This window comes from Numenius arquata, chromosome 9 (assembly GCF_964106895.1).
Source record: "Numenius arquata chromosome 9, bNumArq3.hap1.1, whole genome shotgun sequence".
Taxonomy (NCBI): domain Eukaryota; kingdom Metazoa; phylum Chordata; class Aves; order Charadriiformes; family Scolopacidae; genus Numenius; species Numenius arquata.
In genome coordinates, this window is record NC_133584.1 from 36,069,893 (window position 1) to 36,088,620 (window position 18,728).

The 18,728-nt window shown below is 35.5% G+C and overlaps 1 protein-coding gene across 2 annotated transcripts in view; it reads left to right on the plus strand.

Moving 5' to 3' along the window:
• The window catches only part of HMGCLL1 (3-hydroxy-3-methylglutaryl-CoA lyase like 1), a 78,801-nt gene that overhangs the window by 27,991 nt on the left and 32,082 nt on the right, over window positions 1–18,728 (plus strand). For both annotated transcript variants that reach the window (XM_074153306.1, XM_074153305.1), the window contains 3 exons: window positions 2,038–2,133; window positions 3,624–3,772; window positions 16,917–16,980. In XM_074153306.1, the coding sequence (XP_074009407.1) occupies window positions 2,038–2,133; window positions 3,624–3,772; window positions 16,917–16,980 (309 nt within the window). The remainder of the gene's footprint in view (window positions 1–2,037; window positions 2,134–3,623; window positions 3,773–16,916; window positions 16,981–18,728) is intronic.

An 18,728-nucleotide genomic window follows, 5' to 3' on the forward strand; every position in this document is an offset into this window, starting at 1 on the left:
AGGTCATGGGAATAGAATTCACGGTTATGTTTAGATCACTCATTCACTTATTTCTTTTTTTAGTATTTTAAAGCTCTTTTATGGTTTCCCATCCACTGTTTTTTTTGGCAGAGTTTTTTACTGAAAAAAGCCAAAAGAAAAAGTTCCACAGTAGCTAGGTGCCATATAAAACAGGATCCCACACCTATAACCTAAATGGCCAAAAATTATAAATACCTACCATTAAAAAGCTTATTTTTAAAGAAATTTGGAAAAGAAATATTTTATTACAATTTAAAATCTTAAAACATGCAATATGTGTTAAAATGGGATTTTACTTACAGGAAAAATAGTTATGGGACAAATGTAATACATAAAATATTATTTGGACCTGGCAGCTTTATACTAGTTGAAAAAGTGTCATTTTAGTTTTCTTTTATATTTTAAGACATGCTATAATTTTAAAGTGTGGAATTAGTTCCAACATTTGCCATTTAATTAATTATTTAGCTTCCAACATTCTTCCTTGCCCTGAGAAATGTAAATACTATTTATATTAAATTAAGGAATGAAAAATTGTTCTTAAAAAACTAAGGTTTTTTTTGAAACAATTTTTTTTTTTGTGAGGTTATCAGATATGTTAGGTGGTCACACTGATTTACTTTATGCAGAAGCACTTACAAAAAGTTGCTTTGTGCCATCACTTGTTTCCTGATGAGAAATTAGTTATGTCTGGCCATAGGACACTTTTCATACCTTATATCCACTTCCTTATGCATACATGTTGGGCTTACATTTGAGGAGGCATACATAAATTTTTCTGATATTTTTAATCCATGAATTTTCATAGTAGGAAACCAGTTACAGGAAGATTCCAGGTTGCCAGTAGTATTGTCAGTTAATAATCTGGTATAATTTAATATCACATATTTAGTATTGTGGTACTGCAAAGCTATCAATAAAGTATTTCTTGAAAATAAGGAGTAATGAAAGCTTTGTGGTTCATGGATCTTTTCATATGGTATTCCTCAAAGGACTTTTCATCAGCATGGAACGAATCAGAAATTCAATTTAATATTGTTTGCTTGGAAGATTTGCTTTGATGAGAGATGATCAAAAAAGCATTGAAAATACACTATTCGTTTTTTAAAACTCAAAATTTGTAAGACATGAAATATGAGGGATACGTTTTATTAACTGTATTGTTTAGAGGTATGCACACCATTAAAAAATAAACTAATTTTTCCTCTACTTCTTTCAAGAAAAATGTGCTTGTCTAAATAATCCACAGTTTATTACATGAATAAGTCTTGATTCATCTTCTGGATTAGTAGATGGAGTATGTTTAATCTTGAGTGAGAAAAATGTAAGAATATCCTAAAAAAGGCAGAATTTCTTTTGTGAGAGGAGGCTAAGGAAAACAAATGCTTGCATAAAATAATGATGTTTGCCTTTGCTGTAATAAGGTTTTTGTTCTTTTGAAAAAAAATTCGAAGTACGTTAAAATGTTACACTGCGCAGAGAACTGGATTTTGCTATATTTTTAAGGATAGACTTGTGATTAGTCTTTTCAAATATGCTGATTACAGCATTGAGTAATTCAGGTTCACTTATGCTTAAAATTGTGAAGTTGTATTTATCAGTGCTGAAGTTTTCAAGATTTGGATGGTTTTAATACGTCAGTTATTCTGTTAATTCCACCTGTTCGGTCCACTGAGGTAAGTTCACAGTTGCAATAATAGTTGATGATGAACATGATCACAAGTCTATCAATTTATGATGCAAATTGTGTTTTTACACATACACACAAAAAGAAACACTGGAGAAATCTTAGCCCCAATTCTGTATTCATATAGAACTGGAAAGCTTGCAACTCAGGTACTCAAAAGTTAAGAAATGCGAAAGACGAGCACTTGCAGTTTAACCCCTTTGTTGTTACACTTTTTGTATGAACTGTATACCTAATGAAGGCAAAAACACAGTTTGAGCCAATTTCTGCTTAGCTGTATAAAATCAGAAAAGAACTGCTGATCAGTACAAATTATTTATATATTTTAGATGGCAGATCACAAAGAAGTAATGACGGGCATTGAGCGGCACCCTGGAGTCCAGTATCCTGTTCTGACGCCTAATCTTCAAGGTTTTCATTCTGCCGTAAGTACCTTCATAGAAGGTATCCACAATTACCTCTTTCGTGTTTCAGACCATTTCAGTTCAATATGATAAACTAGCTATTTAATGTCATATAACCTGTCCTGTTAGAACTAAGCTATAGTTCTTTTAGTTAAAATCTCTCAGTTTTCATTGTGAAAAATGGGCAAATTCACAGAGTGATGTTAAGATCTATATATTGGTATTTCAATGGAACTGTTGATCAAACAGTCTTTGCAATTTCCTATAAAATGATGCTTGTGTGTAAAGAGAAAGACAGTTCTTCTGTTGGTCCCAGAAAAGTTTCTGAAGGGTGTCCTCGTATTGGAAAGTAGTGAAGAAGAATGAGGAAAGAGTCAATTAAATGAAATGAACTGTCTTTCAGTTTCTATACTGCGTATGAGATCTCTGTTAAAACAGAATCTTGTACATAGGTGAGTTTACTATCAATAGTCAGATTTATAGTGCCACAACTTTGTCTGCAATGGTAGCTTGTATGAGTTGAATTAAATCTGCTATATCTCTATACTGCATTTAGTGATATAATGAAAGGAAAACAATGCAAAAATAGTTGTAGGTGATTGCTGAGTTCTTTGTTGCTGCTATTTTTTTTTCTTCTTTCTATTTGAAAGGGTATTTGTTCCTGAAAGGGTTGCTGAAGCTTAGACATTATCGTGTAGAAGCAGAGAGTAAAGGGAAAAGCTCCATTTATTTAATAGAACAAGAGTATTATTCTCATTGGAGAGTGAGAATTAATTAGTTTTTCTCTTAAGCTTAATTGTTTTCTTCTATCATTTGGTTTTCAGTATATACTAGTTTGCCTCACGTTAGTTGAGTACTGAGGTACTGAGCTCAAGCTAATTGCCCCTTCAGTGAAGTCACCACATTTACACATTTTCTAGACTGGTATTTGCTCTGAGACTATTTCTCAGCAGACTCTCACATACACATTTTCCATATTGACTATGACACCGAGATCAATGGAGCCCTTGATCCTCGAGTTGGCTCTGACAAGGAAATCCCTGTTGGTTATTGTTGCTGCTGTAGGCACATGCAGGCACAAAGCTTTCCTAAGCATGAGAATGACTTCCTGGCATTCATGAGGAACAGGCTTTGTACAGAGGATGGATATTTCAGAGTTGTTACATGATCTTTTCCTTTTCTGAAAAATGAATATAAGTATCAGTCATTGTTATTTTCTTAGTTGGTTCGTATGATTTCCTACATCTTAATACCTTTATCATTTATCACTTTAAAAATATGTTTACCTAATTGCTAAGAAGAGGAAGGAAATACGCCATAGTGAATGAACTCAAAATTTGATTCAATCTGTTTGTATGCAAAAGATTTTAAAAAATGTGAATGACACTTATATTTTAGGTACAGATGACATAATCTACTTTAAAATTCTAGACTATCATGCAGAAGTAAATGCTTAACCTAATCTCTTAATATAGTGTTATGATTCTGTTTTATTGAAATATATTTTTCAGATTGCAGCAGGGGCTACAGAAGTCTCAGTATTTGGTGCAGCATCTGAATCTTTTAGCAAAATGAATATTAATTGTTCAATTGAAGAAAGCATAGAAAAATTTGAAGAAGTTGTTAAATCTGCAAGGAATATGAATATTCCAGTGCGTGGGTAAATATAAAGATTCTTATGTAATACACAGTTATTGGAATCACTGTTACAGGGTTTCTTTTGTACCAGTAGAAAAGTATACTACCAGATTTTTACATTTTAGATGAACTGAAATAATAGTCTTTATTGTGATTTTTTTTTTTAAAAGATTGAATATATTTAGTAATTTTGCTCTTTGTTTTGTAACTACTAATGGTGACTAGTTTTCTCTGGAAATTGAAAAAAATAACACGTGTATATAAACGTACCCATCTTATTATACAAATTTATTTTTATTGTCACAGATGACAGAATAAAATTTATTTTGTCCCCCTGAGAACTCATAACACTGTTACCTGCACCTTAAAAAATACCCTGCATACTTTAATTTTATTATAGTGTTGATAATATATGACTTTATACACTGTAGAATCAAGGTATAAAAGTGATAGAACAAGTTTACTCCTAAGAAAAAAAATGTTCTTGATGTAAGTTATTCCGAAAACTCCAGGCATTGAAGAGTTTGGAGTCTCTAGTGCTACAAACTCTGGATTTGGCCAGTGTTTATCTTTCTCTAGAGTACCTTCTTTTAAACTTGAAATAATCCTGAATGGTACTTGCCCTTGAGCGGTCTCTCTTTTTCATTTCCATTTTCTTTTGCTTTACACAGAGCTACTTATCTAAGATTACTTGTGAATACAAAAAGGCATACATGGGTTCAAGAGAAACTCAACAGTGAGATTCCTTGAGGTTTACTAGTAATGCAAACTATATCATGCTCAGAAAATACCTGGACTTGAAAATACATAGAGGTAGATACCTCAGAGACTAAGTGCTTGAAAACCTATGTGGGAATAAATACTAGGATCTGTCTTTCCTCCAGAAATAGTGATGAGGTAATGCTACTGTTCACTTTTTGCCCAGTAATGTGGTAGTTGGAGCATTTGTCTTGAGAAAGTGGTATCTGGATTTCTAGTTACACCTCAGCCTCAGAAGACCACAGGATAACAGAATGGTTTAGGTTGAGAGGGATCTCTGGAGGTCATCTCGTCCAACGCAAGGATTTTAACACACAGACACACTTCCAACCAAAGATAGCTCATAAAATGCTTCGGTCCTTTTTCCCTAGACTGGTTGTGTGTTTCAGATGGAAAAATACTGAATAGAGAAGTAAGGACTTTCACTGTATTCAGAAATGATAACTTATAGCAGAGTTTAAATACGCTACCTAGCTGCTAATCTGTCAGGTAGAGTCAGGGTTTGCCTTCCTAGGCAACTTCTCTTATAAGAGGTCTATTGTGCCACTGTTTGCCACATTTTCTGGAACTAAATTCTGAGCTGATAACATAACTAGTAATTTGAGTTTTCCAGGAGGATCAAGCTCAGGGATGCCTGAATTTTAAGTCCCAGATAGGTGTGGATAAGGAAATAGGCAGTCAATTAAAAAAAGACAGCATGTGTATAGCAACAAACCTCAGGCACTGGTGAACATTTTTACACTAAACTTTTGTTTTCTGGTTTTCTGTGGTGTCTAGGCATGTCAGGCAATATTTTCAGTTTCAAAGTCCTGTATTTCACTAACAAAAATCAACCAAATGGCACAATAGAGGCAACCAACCATCAAGGGAATCCTCAAAGCCTATGCATTGTATGTTTTTCGATATCAACAAATGGACTTTGCAAGTGATCCAGAAGATGTAAACTGCAGGTGATGAAGAACCCCCGGTGGTGTACTCTAGATTGATGTTGGAATTGAAAATGTTTACTTTTCTCTGCAACAGTTTTCACATGTTTTAGAAAGTGGCTGGTTTTTTTTTTCACCCAGACTGTATGTCTGAGGCATTTGTAATACGCCAGTAGCAGTTATTCTGGCACTGATACAGTGACGTGACGGAAATGACTGTTCCCATGATAGGATTCTACAACATTCCCATACATTTACTGTCTTCTATCTGATGAACCGTGTGTGGCAGGATTTTTTCTGCACACAGTAGAAAAAAAAAAAAGAGAAAGCAGCAGGATGGGAAGGCATGTACAGAGAAGAAGAGGTAAAAGGCGGAAAATGGTCAAACAGAAGCAGAGCACAAAAAAAATTTATAATAATGAAGAATAAAAAGAAGGAAAAAAAGGCAAAGACATACAAAGAGGGGGGTGTCAAGAACGAGGTAATGAAGCAAACAGAAAAAACAGCAGTACAGAGATGAAGAGAAACAATTGAATTCAAAGAAAATACAATAAGATTATGTTTTAAAAGTGCTTGCTTTGTGCATCCAGTGCAAAGATCTCTGATTTCACTTCAGCATGCAAACCTAGGCGAACTTCACACAGTACGTGCAGGACAATTTTATTGAGTCTGTCGTGCCAGGTGCAGCATGTTACACAATGCCTCAGCAGTGGACTGCTTAATAGCAGATACGCTATAAGGCAAACAGATTCGAAATTGTGAATGGAAATGATTTAAGTTTGCTCCAGCTATATCTTTCTTCCTCAGGCTTACAGGTCTGAGAAGAGTGAACCATCCAGAAGTTGGAAGCCATTGACAGAATCATTTGCTTTGTGGGATTATAACCGAGTAAAGAATCCAATTAGAGAGGGTATTGAAGATAAACTGCATTTATGGTTATACTGCAACTATCTTCATCACAGGATATTAGCTTGGGAACTAATTTATCCAGTGAAAATTAGAGGTTGAGGCGTCAGCAGATAAGATGCTGGACTAATGTTACACTTCAACAAATCAAAAATTTTAGGAGAGGACTGTCTGGTATTTGTCCAGGGGGATCTAACATAACTCAATAATAAAGTAGCTAATCTGTTAAAAATCTGCTGAGAATCTAAATTGCAGAATATGGAGCCTTATTTCATAACAAAAAGAAACCTACCTAAAGTAGTAATTCTGAGTATCTGAAACATCCGCTGAACATGGATTTCAGTATATGAAAATAGTGAAAAAAAACTTTTGAGCATGTTAATAAGTTAGAAGATAAAAGAGAACTGGTTAAGGCAATCTGATTGGACTTTGAGTGCAGTTTTAAAAAATCCCTCCAAGGGAGATTTTGAGGAGGCAAAATAATAATTAATGAGAAATAAAATGCTGCTATGGATCAGAGTCTAGACAAATATGTTTTCAAGAGAATAATTACCAAATGTTGTGATGCATCAAGTCTTGTTCCTGCATGTTCATACTCGGTCAGATGCACTCCTCATTGGGTTGCAGAGTTAGAGGAATCTGTAGGAAGCGCTGAGATGTAATGATTGCTCAGAAATAATTAAAAAAAAAGGGGCTTGTTTAATGTCCATCTACCTCGGTACTGACTTTTAAGCTCCAGTATACTGTCTTTTGTAGAGTAGAATTCTGAAGACCAGAAAAGTAATAGCAGCAGCACAAACACAGAAATGCAGAAATCAGAAGGACTTTTTTTTAGTGGTGGATCTCTTAACAGTTAAACAAAGCTCTAGAAGGTGGACTTAAAACTTCTAATTAGTTAAAAAATTAAAAAATACCGATAAGGAAGAAGCATCAGTTTTGAATGCCAAATCCAGGAAGTAAATAGATCTGTTTACAACGTTTCGGCTGCTTGTGAGGGGGAAGATTATGGAAGCACACCATCATTTCCAACTTAATTCTAGAAGACTAAACCATCATTTTCTCTGCTACTAACATCCAACAAAAGCCTGCCCTACCACAGGGAATTCATTAGGAATGCATTGAGCGGAAGTTGTTCATTAGTTCCCAAATATTGCAGTACATTTAGAAGACTTGTGGAATTTTAAATTGTATTTGATGATATAAAACACAGGGCTTCTCTTCCTTGATGAAAAACAGTGTGGAAAAGATAATCAGAAAGTAAAACTTAAACAGAGATTTCATATGAATATTCAGTGCAACCAAGGTGACTTTTTTTCTGGAGATAAAACAATAAAAAAATAATTAGCTATTAGAGCCTGCGATTTATGATCTTGATTTATGATCCCATGTTTAACTGCTACTAAAGAAGCTGCTTTTAGTGACAGATAAAATAAATGGCATTTTTCTATCCCAATTTCATGCAAAATTCTCTAAATGCCAAGACAGTGGAGGCTTTGTGGCAAGTTGATCTTTATGCGATGTTTTTTATGCTTTATATCCGGCTCCGTATTTTAAGTATCACATAGACAAGTGGGGTCTGAAACTTACAGTTTCAGAAACTGAAATTTGGGAGTCTCTGTTGAATGACCTCAAACCCAGCAGTTTGGAAACAAAAGGATGGGGTGTTTTATAATTCATCAGTTGATGTATTTGGAATTGGTGCTCATAGTTTGACTGGATGTTATTTAATTTCAAGGAGAAGATTGTTTTCAGGTTTTATTTAGCCGTGTGCCTTGTAGTTACTGAAAATAGTTATATATTGTTTACAACTGTTGTGGCATGAGGCAAATCTGAGCGTGACCTCATGACAAGTCTGAGCTTATCATCCTAAATCTGCTTGTAGTTACTAGAGAGAAATAGGCAGCCTTCAGGCTGTGATTTATCATATGTGCTTTCTGAAGTACCTGCCTTAGGATAAAATGGACCACTCTCTGGGTGATCCATCCTCTTGGCTGCAAAGGAGCTTGGGTCCTATCCTGTGTTAGTCGTCCGATAGATGGCCTATCTAAGGCACAGGGTGTAGATGATTATCTTTGAATTCAGAAGTTAGAACAGATGAATCCGATCCTACCTGTGTATAGGCTAAGGATTAGCACCTTGTCATTTATGTAAATTACAATAGATACAATAAATGTCTTAATAGGCTTTGTGGTGCAAGGTAACACAAAATGAACCTGTCAACCGCATGGACAAAGATTTGTACTCTGCACTGAGAATCAACATTTTGTTTTTAATCACCTTTTTAGAGATTGGCTACTTTTAAAGAACCATGGGCAAAACCTGCAGCTGTTGCTTAAGCAAGCTCTCAGGACTACACATTTTGGCTTCTAATATAAATTTTGGAGGCTAAATATTTTGCTGGAATTACATAGGTAATAAAAATATTAATATGCACAAATTGTATTTCTATCAGTTTCAATACCAAGATTGTTCCCTTTCTAAAGCACTATTATTGTTTAAAGTGTTATTTATTTGCAGGAAATGGATAATTTAATGCCTTGCCCTAACTCCTTATTTGTGCAGTTGAAAAATACTTCCAAAAATAATTTTAAAGGGTTTAAATTTTATTTCCTATTTTTACTGGCAATTTAGAATTTATGTAGTGAGCGTAAATCATTGGCAATCCTTGAATCTTATGAAAAATACACTCAATCAGTTGAAACTAAACTGTAAGCTTTTACATGTCTTACTGTTGCTACAGCTGCACTAACATTGACTTGATCATCATCCTTAAAATCTATGTTGTCAGCTGTCACATTTAAAATCTGTAGCACAGTACACAGTTTCCTAAATGTTTACTAAATTAGTTCAAATGTTTATGAAGAATTGAAATCTTGTGTATGGTCTTAGAAGTTGAGAGTATTTATTAGCATCATAAAGGGGTTTTTATTTTTGTTTTTTGTACATTCATAAAAACTTTACAATAACATCTGGGACATATTCTGTGAAGATACTGAGCCAAATCAGTTATAAACTATGTGGTCAGCTAATTACTACTGCACATATTTTGCATGTAAAATGATACAAATTACTGCCGGTTTTAGAGTGGCATCTTTTAATGCATTATTCAGGTACTATTAAAATGTCCAGGACTGATGAAAAACTATGGCAAATAGTAATTGCAAGTAGTCACTTGAATTGTGTTTTAATTTAAATGCATTTTTAAATTAAATGTACTTATGAAGAAAATGTTAAATAAGTTCTGATTAAGCTAGATTCTTCCAAGTTAATGTATTGCAAAATTTAAAAAGACACAGAAATAAACTGCAAATAGTTCAATAGGAGAACTGTAAGGAAGTAGGGACTTGTGTTTCCCCCTTTTCAACAAATGGTACTTCAGTACCTTCTTCGTGTCCTTTGATGGTGAAATGTCAGACTATCTCCCTCTGAAACATTCAGTTCTGTATAGGGCTGTCTTAGTCCTGATAAAAATTAACTGGCAATATAAGAACTGAAAGCTTGTAATTTTTTTGTTCCCTACTAAAAAACACCTCTCCATGACCAGCGATTAAAAGCTGCATTTATGTCTTAGTCCTGAAAAATTTTCATGTGCATAGCCTTTTTGAGGCCATTTGGACTATTTGCATGTGTAAATGTGAATGTGTATGCAAAAGTTTAGAGGTTTAGTGTTAGAAAAACAGATGGAAATGTTTGCTGTAAAATAACTCTAGAAGCATTTCCTTACAAAGCTGCTGCTTCATAAATTAAAGCGTATGTAATCACACATTAATTCTAAACTGGTGTATGCAGTTCCTTTGTTTATAGTTCTGTGTCTTTTAAGAATGAGCAGTTTGGTGAAGTTCACAATAAATAAAAGCATATTGAAATGTATCAATATTTGACTTACATCTTTGTATAGAATTCAAATACTGGTTGATATACTTGAAATATAGCAATGTTTTTTGCTATGATAAATAGATACCAAACAAAAGATTGTATGCAATATTGTTATTATTACCTTTTGTATTATGTTATAATAAAAGTTACAGTTTACAACATATATAATTCCTTGTTGATTATAGGAAATATTTATTGTTTTACTTTAATGCTAATACACAAGGTAAGACACAAAATAGTGGAAACTTAAAGAGAAAGAATTTATTTTAGTTATCTTTATCTTGTGCTAGTGATATTTGGATTTTTTTTGAAAAAAATACATGTGGAATACATGTGTGGAAGAACACATCCGTTTTATTTATTTATTTTTATTTATTTATTTATTTATTTATATACTTTATAACAAGTAATTCTGGAAACTAATAATGAAATCTTTTTTGTTTATAAAGAAACATCCTGATTATCTGATAGTTCTGATTATCAAGACAATCTGATCTTTATAATCCACTTCATCAATGCTCTTTTTTTCTTTTATTAATCTTGAATACCTTAATTCAAGATGTTTGGGTGGCCGTACAATACTGTATTTTATATGCCTAATTAGAAGTACCATGAGATAAACTCCAGCAATTCAGTTCTGCACAAATCAGTACAGTTTAAAGCTGCATAAGTTTTACAAATACAGATGGAAACTTTGAACTCATATTTTCTGGTATTCTGGAATATTTAGGACTGGAGTCCATATGATTTTTGACATTGCTTTAAAACTCCATTTTTAGACTACATTGTGTAGTTTAGCATAGTCACAATTATACTGATAACAGGGTGATTTATACCATTATCACTTCTTTAGATAGTAAAACCAATTTAACACCATCATGTCACCGTGAGTCTATATTTGAGATCATGGGAACAACAAAATGTAGATGAATATTTAATAAACTTGGAAGCAACACGTTTTAGTGTGCGAATGGTAAACAGGTCTACAGGGTTGCAGAGAATTAAGCCAGCTGGTCACGGTCCCCTGGAGAAGTTTGAGAAGCTGGAGATTTCTGGGATGTGGGGACTTGGTGACAGTTTAAGGACATCTACTTTTGGATGTAGGAGCCTTTGTACTAACTCTATTGTACTGGATACTATGTAAGAGGGGAGATTTTCCTTAGGAATAACTTTACACCAAGTTTTACCATTTTGTTTTTGTGTACCTGCAGATAGAAAATATTATTAGTAGGCCAGAGGAGCTACTTTTACTTATTTCTTTATTTATTTTTTAAAAGGGATACCTGTACGAAGTAAAAATGATCCCTGTTTCTTCTTAAAGGGTAGCATAGTCAGACTTGAAATGTTAGTATGAAATTATAAAGTAACAATACAATGTGTTTGCTACTATGTTACTGATTGCTCCATGGATAATTTGATACCATTATTGAAAGTTAAGTGGCCCTTCATTATAGTAACAGCTTTGTTCTGTTTTTAGAGAGGAAGTTATTTTCAAGAACATAGTTCACAATTTAATGGTATTTTCTGGGCATTCTAAAAATAATAACAAATATTATTACTATAGGATTTCACTTTGAATAGCATATTTATTACTCGTAACTGGGCAGTAAATACATGGAGAGGTTGTTTGTTTGTTTGTTTTTTTTAAATCAAATGTGGAAAAAAAAATTCTGGCCTTATTTACACATTTTGGGCTTGGCTTGGAGATTCTGTTTCTGGAAGAATCTCGTTTCCCTCCTTTCTTCTTTGTATTTCCCCTCTCCTTACAGTGAAGATTGCCTGTTTTTAACAAATGGCTTCCTTTGCGGAGAGACAGAATATATCAACCTTAATATTATGAATTCACCAAATGATAGGCATATACATTTTAGCACGAACATCCAATAAAAATAAATACATCTGCAGCGAACATGGTAAATTATATGTGAACTTACACTATAATAATAAACAGGAAACAGCAGCATCTGAGTCTGCAACTGGCTTCTCAGGAGGCTCCATGCTTCCAGCTGTGGTAGCAGCTGTGGATCTGGCTCTGGAACTCTTGCTGAAACAAGCTGACAAAGGGCTGATTACAACATGGAGTTCAGTTTCTGCTTGGATTAATTTTCCTTTTAACACACTTTGGTTATGAAAAGTTTGCTCATTTACCCTGTTTGTGGTTTTATAGCCTGCACTTCACAGTCGTTGGGCTGGTGTGGTGATTATCACCATTCCTAGTGACCTTGATCGTGGGGACCTTATACTGTCTATACCATTTGTGGGACATTGCAATTTGGTTTTGGCTTACTAGAAGAAATTGAAAACTCTCTTACTTTTCCTTCTTCCTCCCCATCCCCAGAGGCTGTTCAGCATTTTTGTCCAAAATATTACACTGGAAGGTTGTTGGGGTTTATTTTTTTTAATTGTTTTTGTATGCACAGAAGACAATTTAGGAGAAAACCAAATGATACTCACCTGCAGAGAAATCTGTAGAACAGGCAAGATACTAAGTGAACTCTGCCATGTGAAAAAAGTAGAGAACTTGTTGTTATCACTTTTTATTTAAAGGGAGGGATTCTGATTTCACAGAGCTTGAGTGAGCAAAACAGAATTTACCCGTGTGTTCCTAATACAACTGTATAGATAACGTTCACTTATCGCAGGTCCTTCTTTCCACCTCTGCTGCTTGGACTCTTTTCTTGCTTGCATGCTAAAGATGTAGTTAAGCTACTAAAACTTCTGGCCTCGATTCAGCAAAGATTTAAGCACATACTTAGAATTAAACGCTTCCATTGCAGAGTCTGCTTTGTGAACTCCCAGATATTTGCTTCTGCTCTTATACTGTGAAGTGTCTCTGGTGAATATCCTGAGACCAAGACAGTCTTTTCATTACAAAGTCTTTTTTTTTTTTCTTTAATTCCTGCCATCTTTTTAGACAACAGCTGTATTCTCCAACTTAATTGAATCCCCAAATTAAATCCCAGTTGCCCCTGTAACTCATTGCTCAAACTCTTCCCTCTTTTTCCCTCTGCTGCTTTTCTTCGTGGAGGATCTTGCTTTTTCTCCTAAGGAAGAATACAGTATGCTTTTCCTTTTGTCACACTCTTCTCCCTCCCCTAATCTTTTCTCTTTCTCCACCACTGTCAGAGCAGTGGAGTTTCTTGTCTACTTTCCACCTGTACCCCTTCCACTTGCCCCAGTGACCCCATGTTCTGTTCTTCCTCTTATTTCTCCCCTCCCTGATTCTGTTTCTTAACCTCTCACTGTCCTCTGGTTCTTTTCCACTGCAATAAAAGCAAGCGTTTGCCTCTTCACAATTGCACCTTTGACCCTACTTGGTTCTTCATATCATATCTCATCGCCTATCTCTTCTTCATTCCTAAGCTCATTGAAGGCACTGTTTATAATTACTGTCTGGAGACCCTCTTCTGTGATTCCCTCCTATAACTCCTACACTTTGGCTTCTGTTCCTTGCTTGCAACTGCAACAGCTCTCACCGAACTCCCTGATGACAATATCTCAGAAACAGTAGTCTGTCCTCATTCTTCTTGACTTGTCAGTGGTGTTTGCTGCAGTTGACTAGACCCTTCCTGAAACTTGTGTCTTTTATTGCTCTTTGTGCCTCTGTCTTGTTAATTTTCTTCTTTCTAAGCGGTTCTTCACCGCATTCTCCAAAGTTGTCTCCAATTTCAGGAGGGTTGTGGGTGGAGGGTTTGGGGCTCTGCTGGATTCTCTTGTGGTTTTAATGCATTATGGGTTATTTCATACAGAAAAAAGAAAATGTAACAACCAAATGTATCTGTAGATAATGGATCTACTTTCCTATCGAAACCTGTTTCTTCTCACTTAAACTTATTAATTGGGAACCACACAAATGCAATCAGAAAGCATCACACCTGGTGCTGCCTTATGTCTAGGTGTCTTGGCAAATGCTCAGACCAGACACGTGATTATCTTCCCTCTTTCATGTAGACATGCGTATTTTCTCCTTTCATATGCAAGGCTCTCTGTACCCCTGCTGCTGCACTCGGTCCTCGCCAGCATCGGTTCCGGCTCGCATTACTTTTTCTACAAATGACTCAAATTGTATCTCTTATTTCCAGTAAGAATATAGCAAGACCTTGTCAAATGGAATTAATATTGTATGTCCTCTATTAAAAATGTTTATCCTGATATATATTTGGAGTGCATTTTACTCTTTTACAGCTTCACTTTAAGCTTTCTTTGTCATTGCTGCTAACCAAGTCCCACTTCTATTGCTCTTGTCCTTTCTCCATGGAATCCCAGTGGGGTTTTTTATATTGACGGTACCAAGAAATGTAATGGTATCACCACATCTCTGCTTTTAATGCCAATTTATCAAATGAAAATATTAGATAAAATTCTGCCAAGCTCATCCTTGATGAACTCTACTGAAACCCGGTTCTTTCATTCTCCACAGGACTTCGTTCTCTCTCTGGTAGGAAGTTCTTTACCTGTCAAATTCTTTCAGTAATCCCTATTTTCTCCAGTTTAATATTGAATATCAGCTGCCCAGATAGATTACATCTCTCATATTTTCCTTGTTTAAAATGTCAGTCTAGTCACAATGGTGTAAGCATGCAGAGAGTTCATAATCTCAAACAGATTTGTACATTGTAGTAGGCAGATTCCTCAGGTCACCACATACTTTCATACCCCAGCAGGCCCAGCTGAATTATGTGAGCTCAGGCGAGTTTCTGCTCGCTGGTGTGAACCACAGGGAGTATTCCCTTGTTCTCTAGATACCTTTTGGCCTGCTTTTACTTTTGTTTGCCCTACTCCATTCCAGATGTCATTTTATCACTACCAAATGCATGTCTTCTTGATCTAACATATGTAGCCGTTAGGAACATGTAAAGATATATATAATTAAAGGGAACGTGCATATATGTACTGCGTGCTTTGCATTTACTTTGTATTTAGTACTGATCTTGCTTACTTCAGAATAAGTGCTGTGGCTGATGTTGCAAAATAATTTCAGTAACAGTCTGTGTATTCATTAGCTCTAGGCACCGTAGTGTTCTATGAAAAGCAGTCTTTTGGGTCTGAAATTTTTCATGCTTGGTTTCATTTGAAAAGCTGTGTATGCATTAAAAAAAATTAAGGAAAATATCCTGAATTGTTTTGAGTCATGTGTCACTGAAAAGCAAGGCAGTATTTAACTGTTAACAGTAGCTACTTTTTTATCTTTTTATCTTTTTTTTTTATCTTTAATGTAGATAAGAAAATTTAGAATTTTGAAACTCAAACAGTGACATCTAAATTGGGGGTGGTATTTAATGAAGTCTATGGCCAAGTTTCAAGAACCTGGTTTTCATAATGACATACAGATAATTGAGATCATGCCTAGTAGGCATCTGGCCTAAAATTATGAGCAGGATGTAACGGACCCAACCACTTTTGTGGAAACAGAATTAATTTCCATTTCTTTGTCAGGGCTAATCAAGTTCTTTTTAGGTTCAAGGTTTGCCTCATTCTTACTGCTGCTTCCAGTGTACCAACACCGTACCTTCATATAAGGGATGGAATATGTTATGTGCATTAAAATGTTGACATTTTTTTCACAATTTGTTTTTGCCTGTTACTCATCCTAATTTCACATTCTATCAATCAGTTTCTCCTTCAACTGGGAAGAAACAATACATCCTTTACCCTGCGGACCTTGACTACATACAAACTGGCATCTGTTCAATCCCGTTTGCATTATACAGTGTATAATTTTACATTATATCCTTCAGTGTTGAGGGAAAAGGAATGATGGGGGATTAATGAAGGCTGTTGTTCTTCTATTAAGCAGTTGAGCAACCTCCCACTGGGACTGGGGCTCTGCCTGCCTCTGAATCTGTTGTAAATCCCTCTACAGCCACACTTATTTTGATTTTGAATGGCTGTTTCTGGTTAGTTTAATCCTATTCCTAATCAATTTAAGATAAACAATTAGAAGTTTAATTGGAATTTCATGGCTCTTAATTGTCATTAAAAAAAGGAAATTTAAACCAAATTCTATGCTAACACAGATTTAAGACTAAACAATGGAGGCTTGGTTGTGGCTTTCAGTTTTTGTGCTTTGTGGAGCCGATAGCTGCTGGGAGATGCAGTCTGGCTTCTCAGTTTCTTTGTGTCCCAAGACATACCTAAAGTACAGCTTGTGATGGAGCTATAATTCTTCTGGGGCAGAAATGCCGGTATGGAGTTAGAGGGGGAAAGCTACCCCATTCAGCACAATCTAATGACTTAAGAGATGGTGGGATTGTTACAAGTTGCTTGTGTCCATGTGTTGCTTTCTGTGATCTGGGCAGTTAGTACAAGGAAGAAAGTGCTGTCTTCCTCAGAATACCTTGTGTGGGCCAAGCAAAGCAAAACTTGACCTGGCTCTCATAACTTCAGAAAGAAAAACGAAGAAAATTTGAAGTGTCCTGCAGTAGCATTAGCTTGGGTGCTTTGTCAGTCCTTTACAACTTGTGACATACTTTGAGCATAAATAACGCAATGAATCTCTGTTCTGTCATTTAAAAGGAAAATTCATAAAACGGCTGTTTTCATCTGATGTAATTTTATCTTTTCATTCAAACATTTACTCTACATTGACTGTCTTAAATATTCAAAATTATATTTAACCTTTATTTTTTGTGTAACATGGATGGATACAGGTACACGTATATAAAACAGAAGTATCTTTGTTTTGTCTTTTTATTGTAGGTATGTGTCGTGTGCATTGGGATGCCCATATGAGGGAAACATCATACCAGCTAAAGTGGCAGAAGTAAGAGTGAACTTTTGGCTTGTCTTTTTAATGAATCAAAAATACATTTTAAAATGTCTATAAGTAATGCCTAATCCTAAAAATATCTTTAATGGATAAAAATTAAGGAGAACAAACACAAAACATAGCTAATACTAAAACTGGGTGCATAACCCCACTCAACCATATGCAGTCAAATCTAAGGAAAGTAGTATGTTTTGATTGTTATCCATCATGAGGAAAAATATTATGTGCTGTTTCCTCCGAAAAAAAAGGTAAGGACATGCTTAAGGAAATAGACTCAAGAGCATATGTCAGTGGCCCACGTTGTACGAGATGACTTCCGGCACAACCTCTTGCAGAGGGCATCTGCTTTTAAATTCATTTTATGCTGGCATAAGCATACTGTGCTGTTAGTGGGTAGAGTCACTGCTACAACATTGTCCTCCTTTGAATGTCATGTGATTGACACAGGAACCAAAACTCATCCCCAACATGATTTCCTACGACTTAACTTGCTCTACTGCTATGGTGGAATAAGCTGCACCTTCCCTCCCCAGCCCCTTTTCCCATTTAGTATAAAGGAGAAGAAGGAGGATGTCTTAGTCCAGCCTTTTTTTCCAGCAGAGAAAGAGTGCGTGATACAGAAGTGTTAAATTTTGCAGGAAGGCAAAGAGGGCACAGAAGCTGAAATGGACAATAGAGAAGAAAGTGGACAGAATTCAAGAGGCACAAGTCAGAAGATGCTGCCCTTCCTCCTGGAGAAAGACTTGTCTTTGTTATACTTGATCACCTACTTTTGGTGATCTAGCAGAATCTCCAAACCACTTTTTTTTTTGCTTTGCAGCGCTAGCAGCTAGTCAGCATTTGTCTGATATATTGTGTTCTTCGTGTGTGGCTTTCAGGTCCTGTTGTCCTGCATCTTCTAGTATACATTCCAGATGGAACTTGTGATAATAATTCTCCCACAGCAGCCACCAGCCACATATACTCTCTCTCTTTGAAAAAAAAAAAAAAAAAAAAGCTAAATTGGAAGGTACTCAGTATTTCTAAATTAATTGGGTTTAATATGAAGTGAAAGTTAGAAGTGACACAGCTTTAGTTGGAGCCGTGATGACAGATTCAGCTGTGCTGTTGGTAAATTGCTTACTGCAATATCATGTTCCCCAACAGGCTTCTTTCCATGTGTTGCTTGTTTTTTAACTACTCTCCCTGCTCAGAAGAGCTCCTTTTCAGTTTGCCAGTGGGAGTGCTACTTAATGTTCCAAACCTGCAAACTTTTACTCCCACAGATATTTTATTTTCTTGTCTTCATCCTAATAAGTGTCTTCTTGTGTACCTGTGCTCCATCGTGTGTGTTTAAGAATAAAAGCTGCCACGTTAAAGTTATTGAGGCCCAGATTCAGCAAGCCCTGATGTTTATATAGAAGCGTTGGATTAGCTGTTAACGGATTTTACATAAACACATGCACTCATCCTTTGCTGAATCAGAATTATCAAAATTACTGGCCATGTTGCTAAACCCTTTCAGAGAGCCACAACTCTGGTCATCTTTCTTGGGATGGGAGTGTGTGACTCCCTTGGCTGTGCACGGCAATCAGCAGCTATGACTGAAAGGTTTTGGCTTGTTTCTCCTGTCTAAAGAAGATGTCAGTCTAAAGTCAATGATTGTGACAATTTTTTTTTTTTTTTTAAGCAAAAGATTTTTTAACTGAAGCAAACCCAATTAGGAGAGGTTTTGCTACCAGACAACATGCATTTCTAGCTCA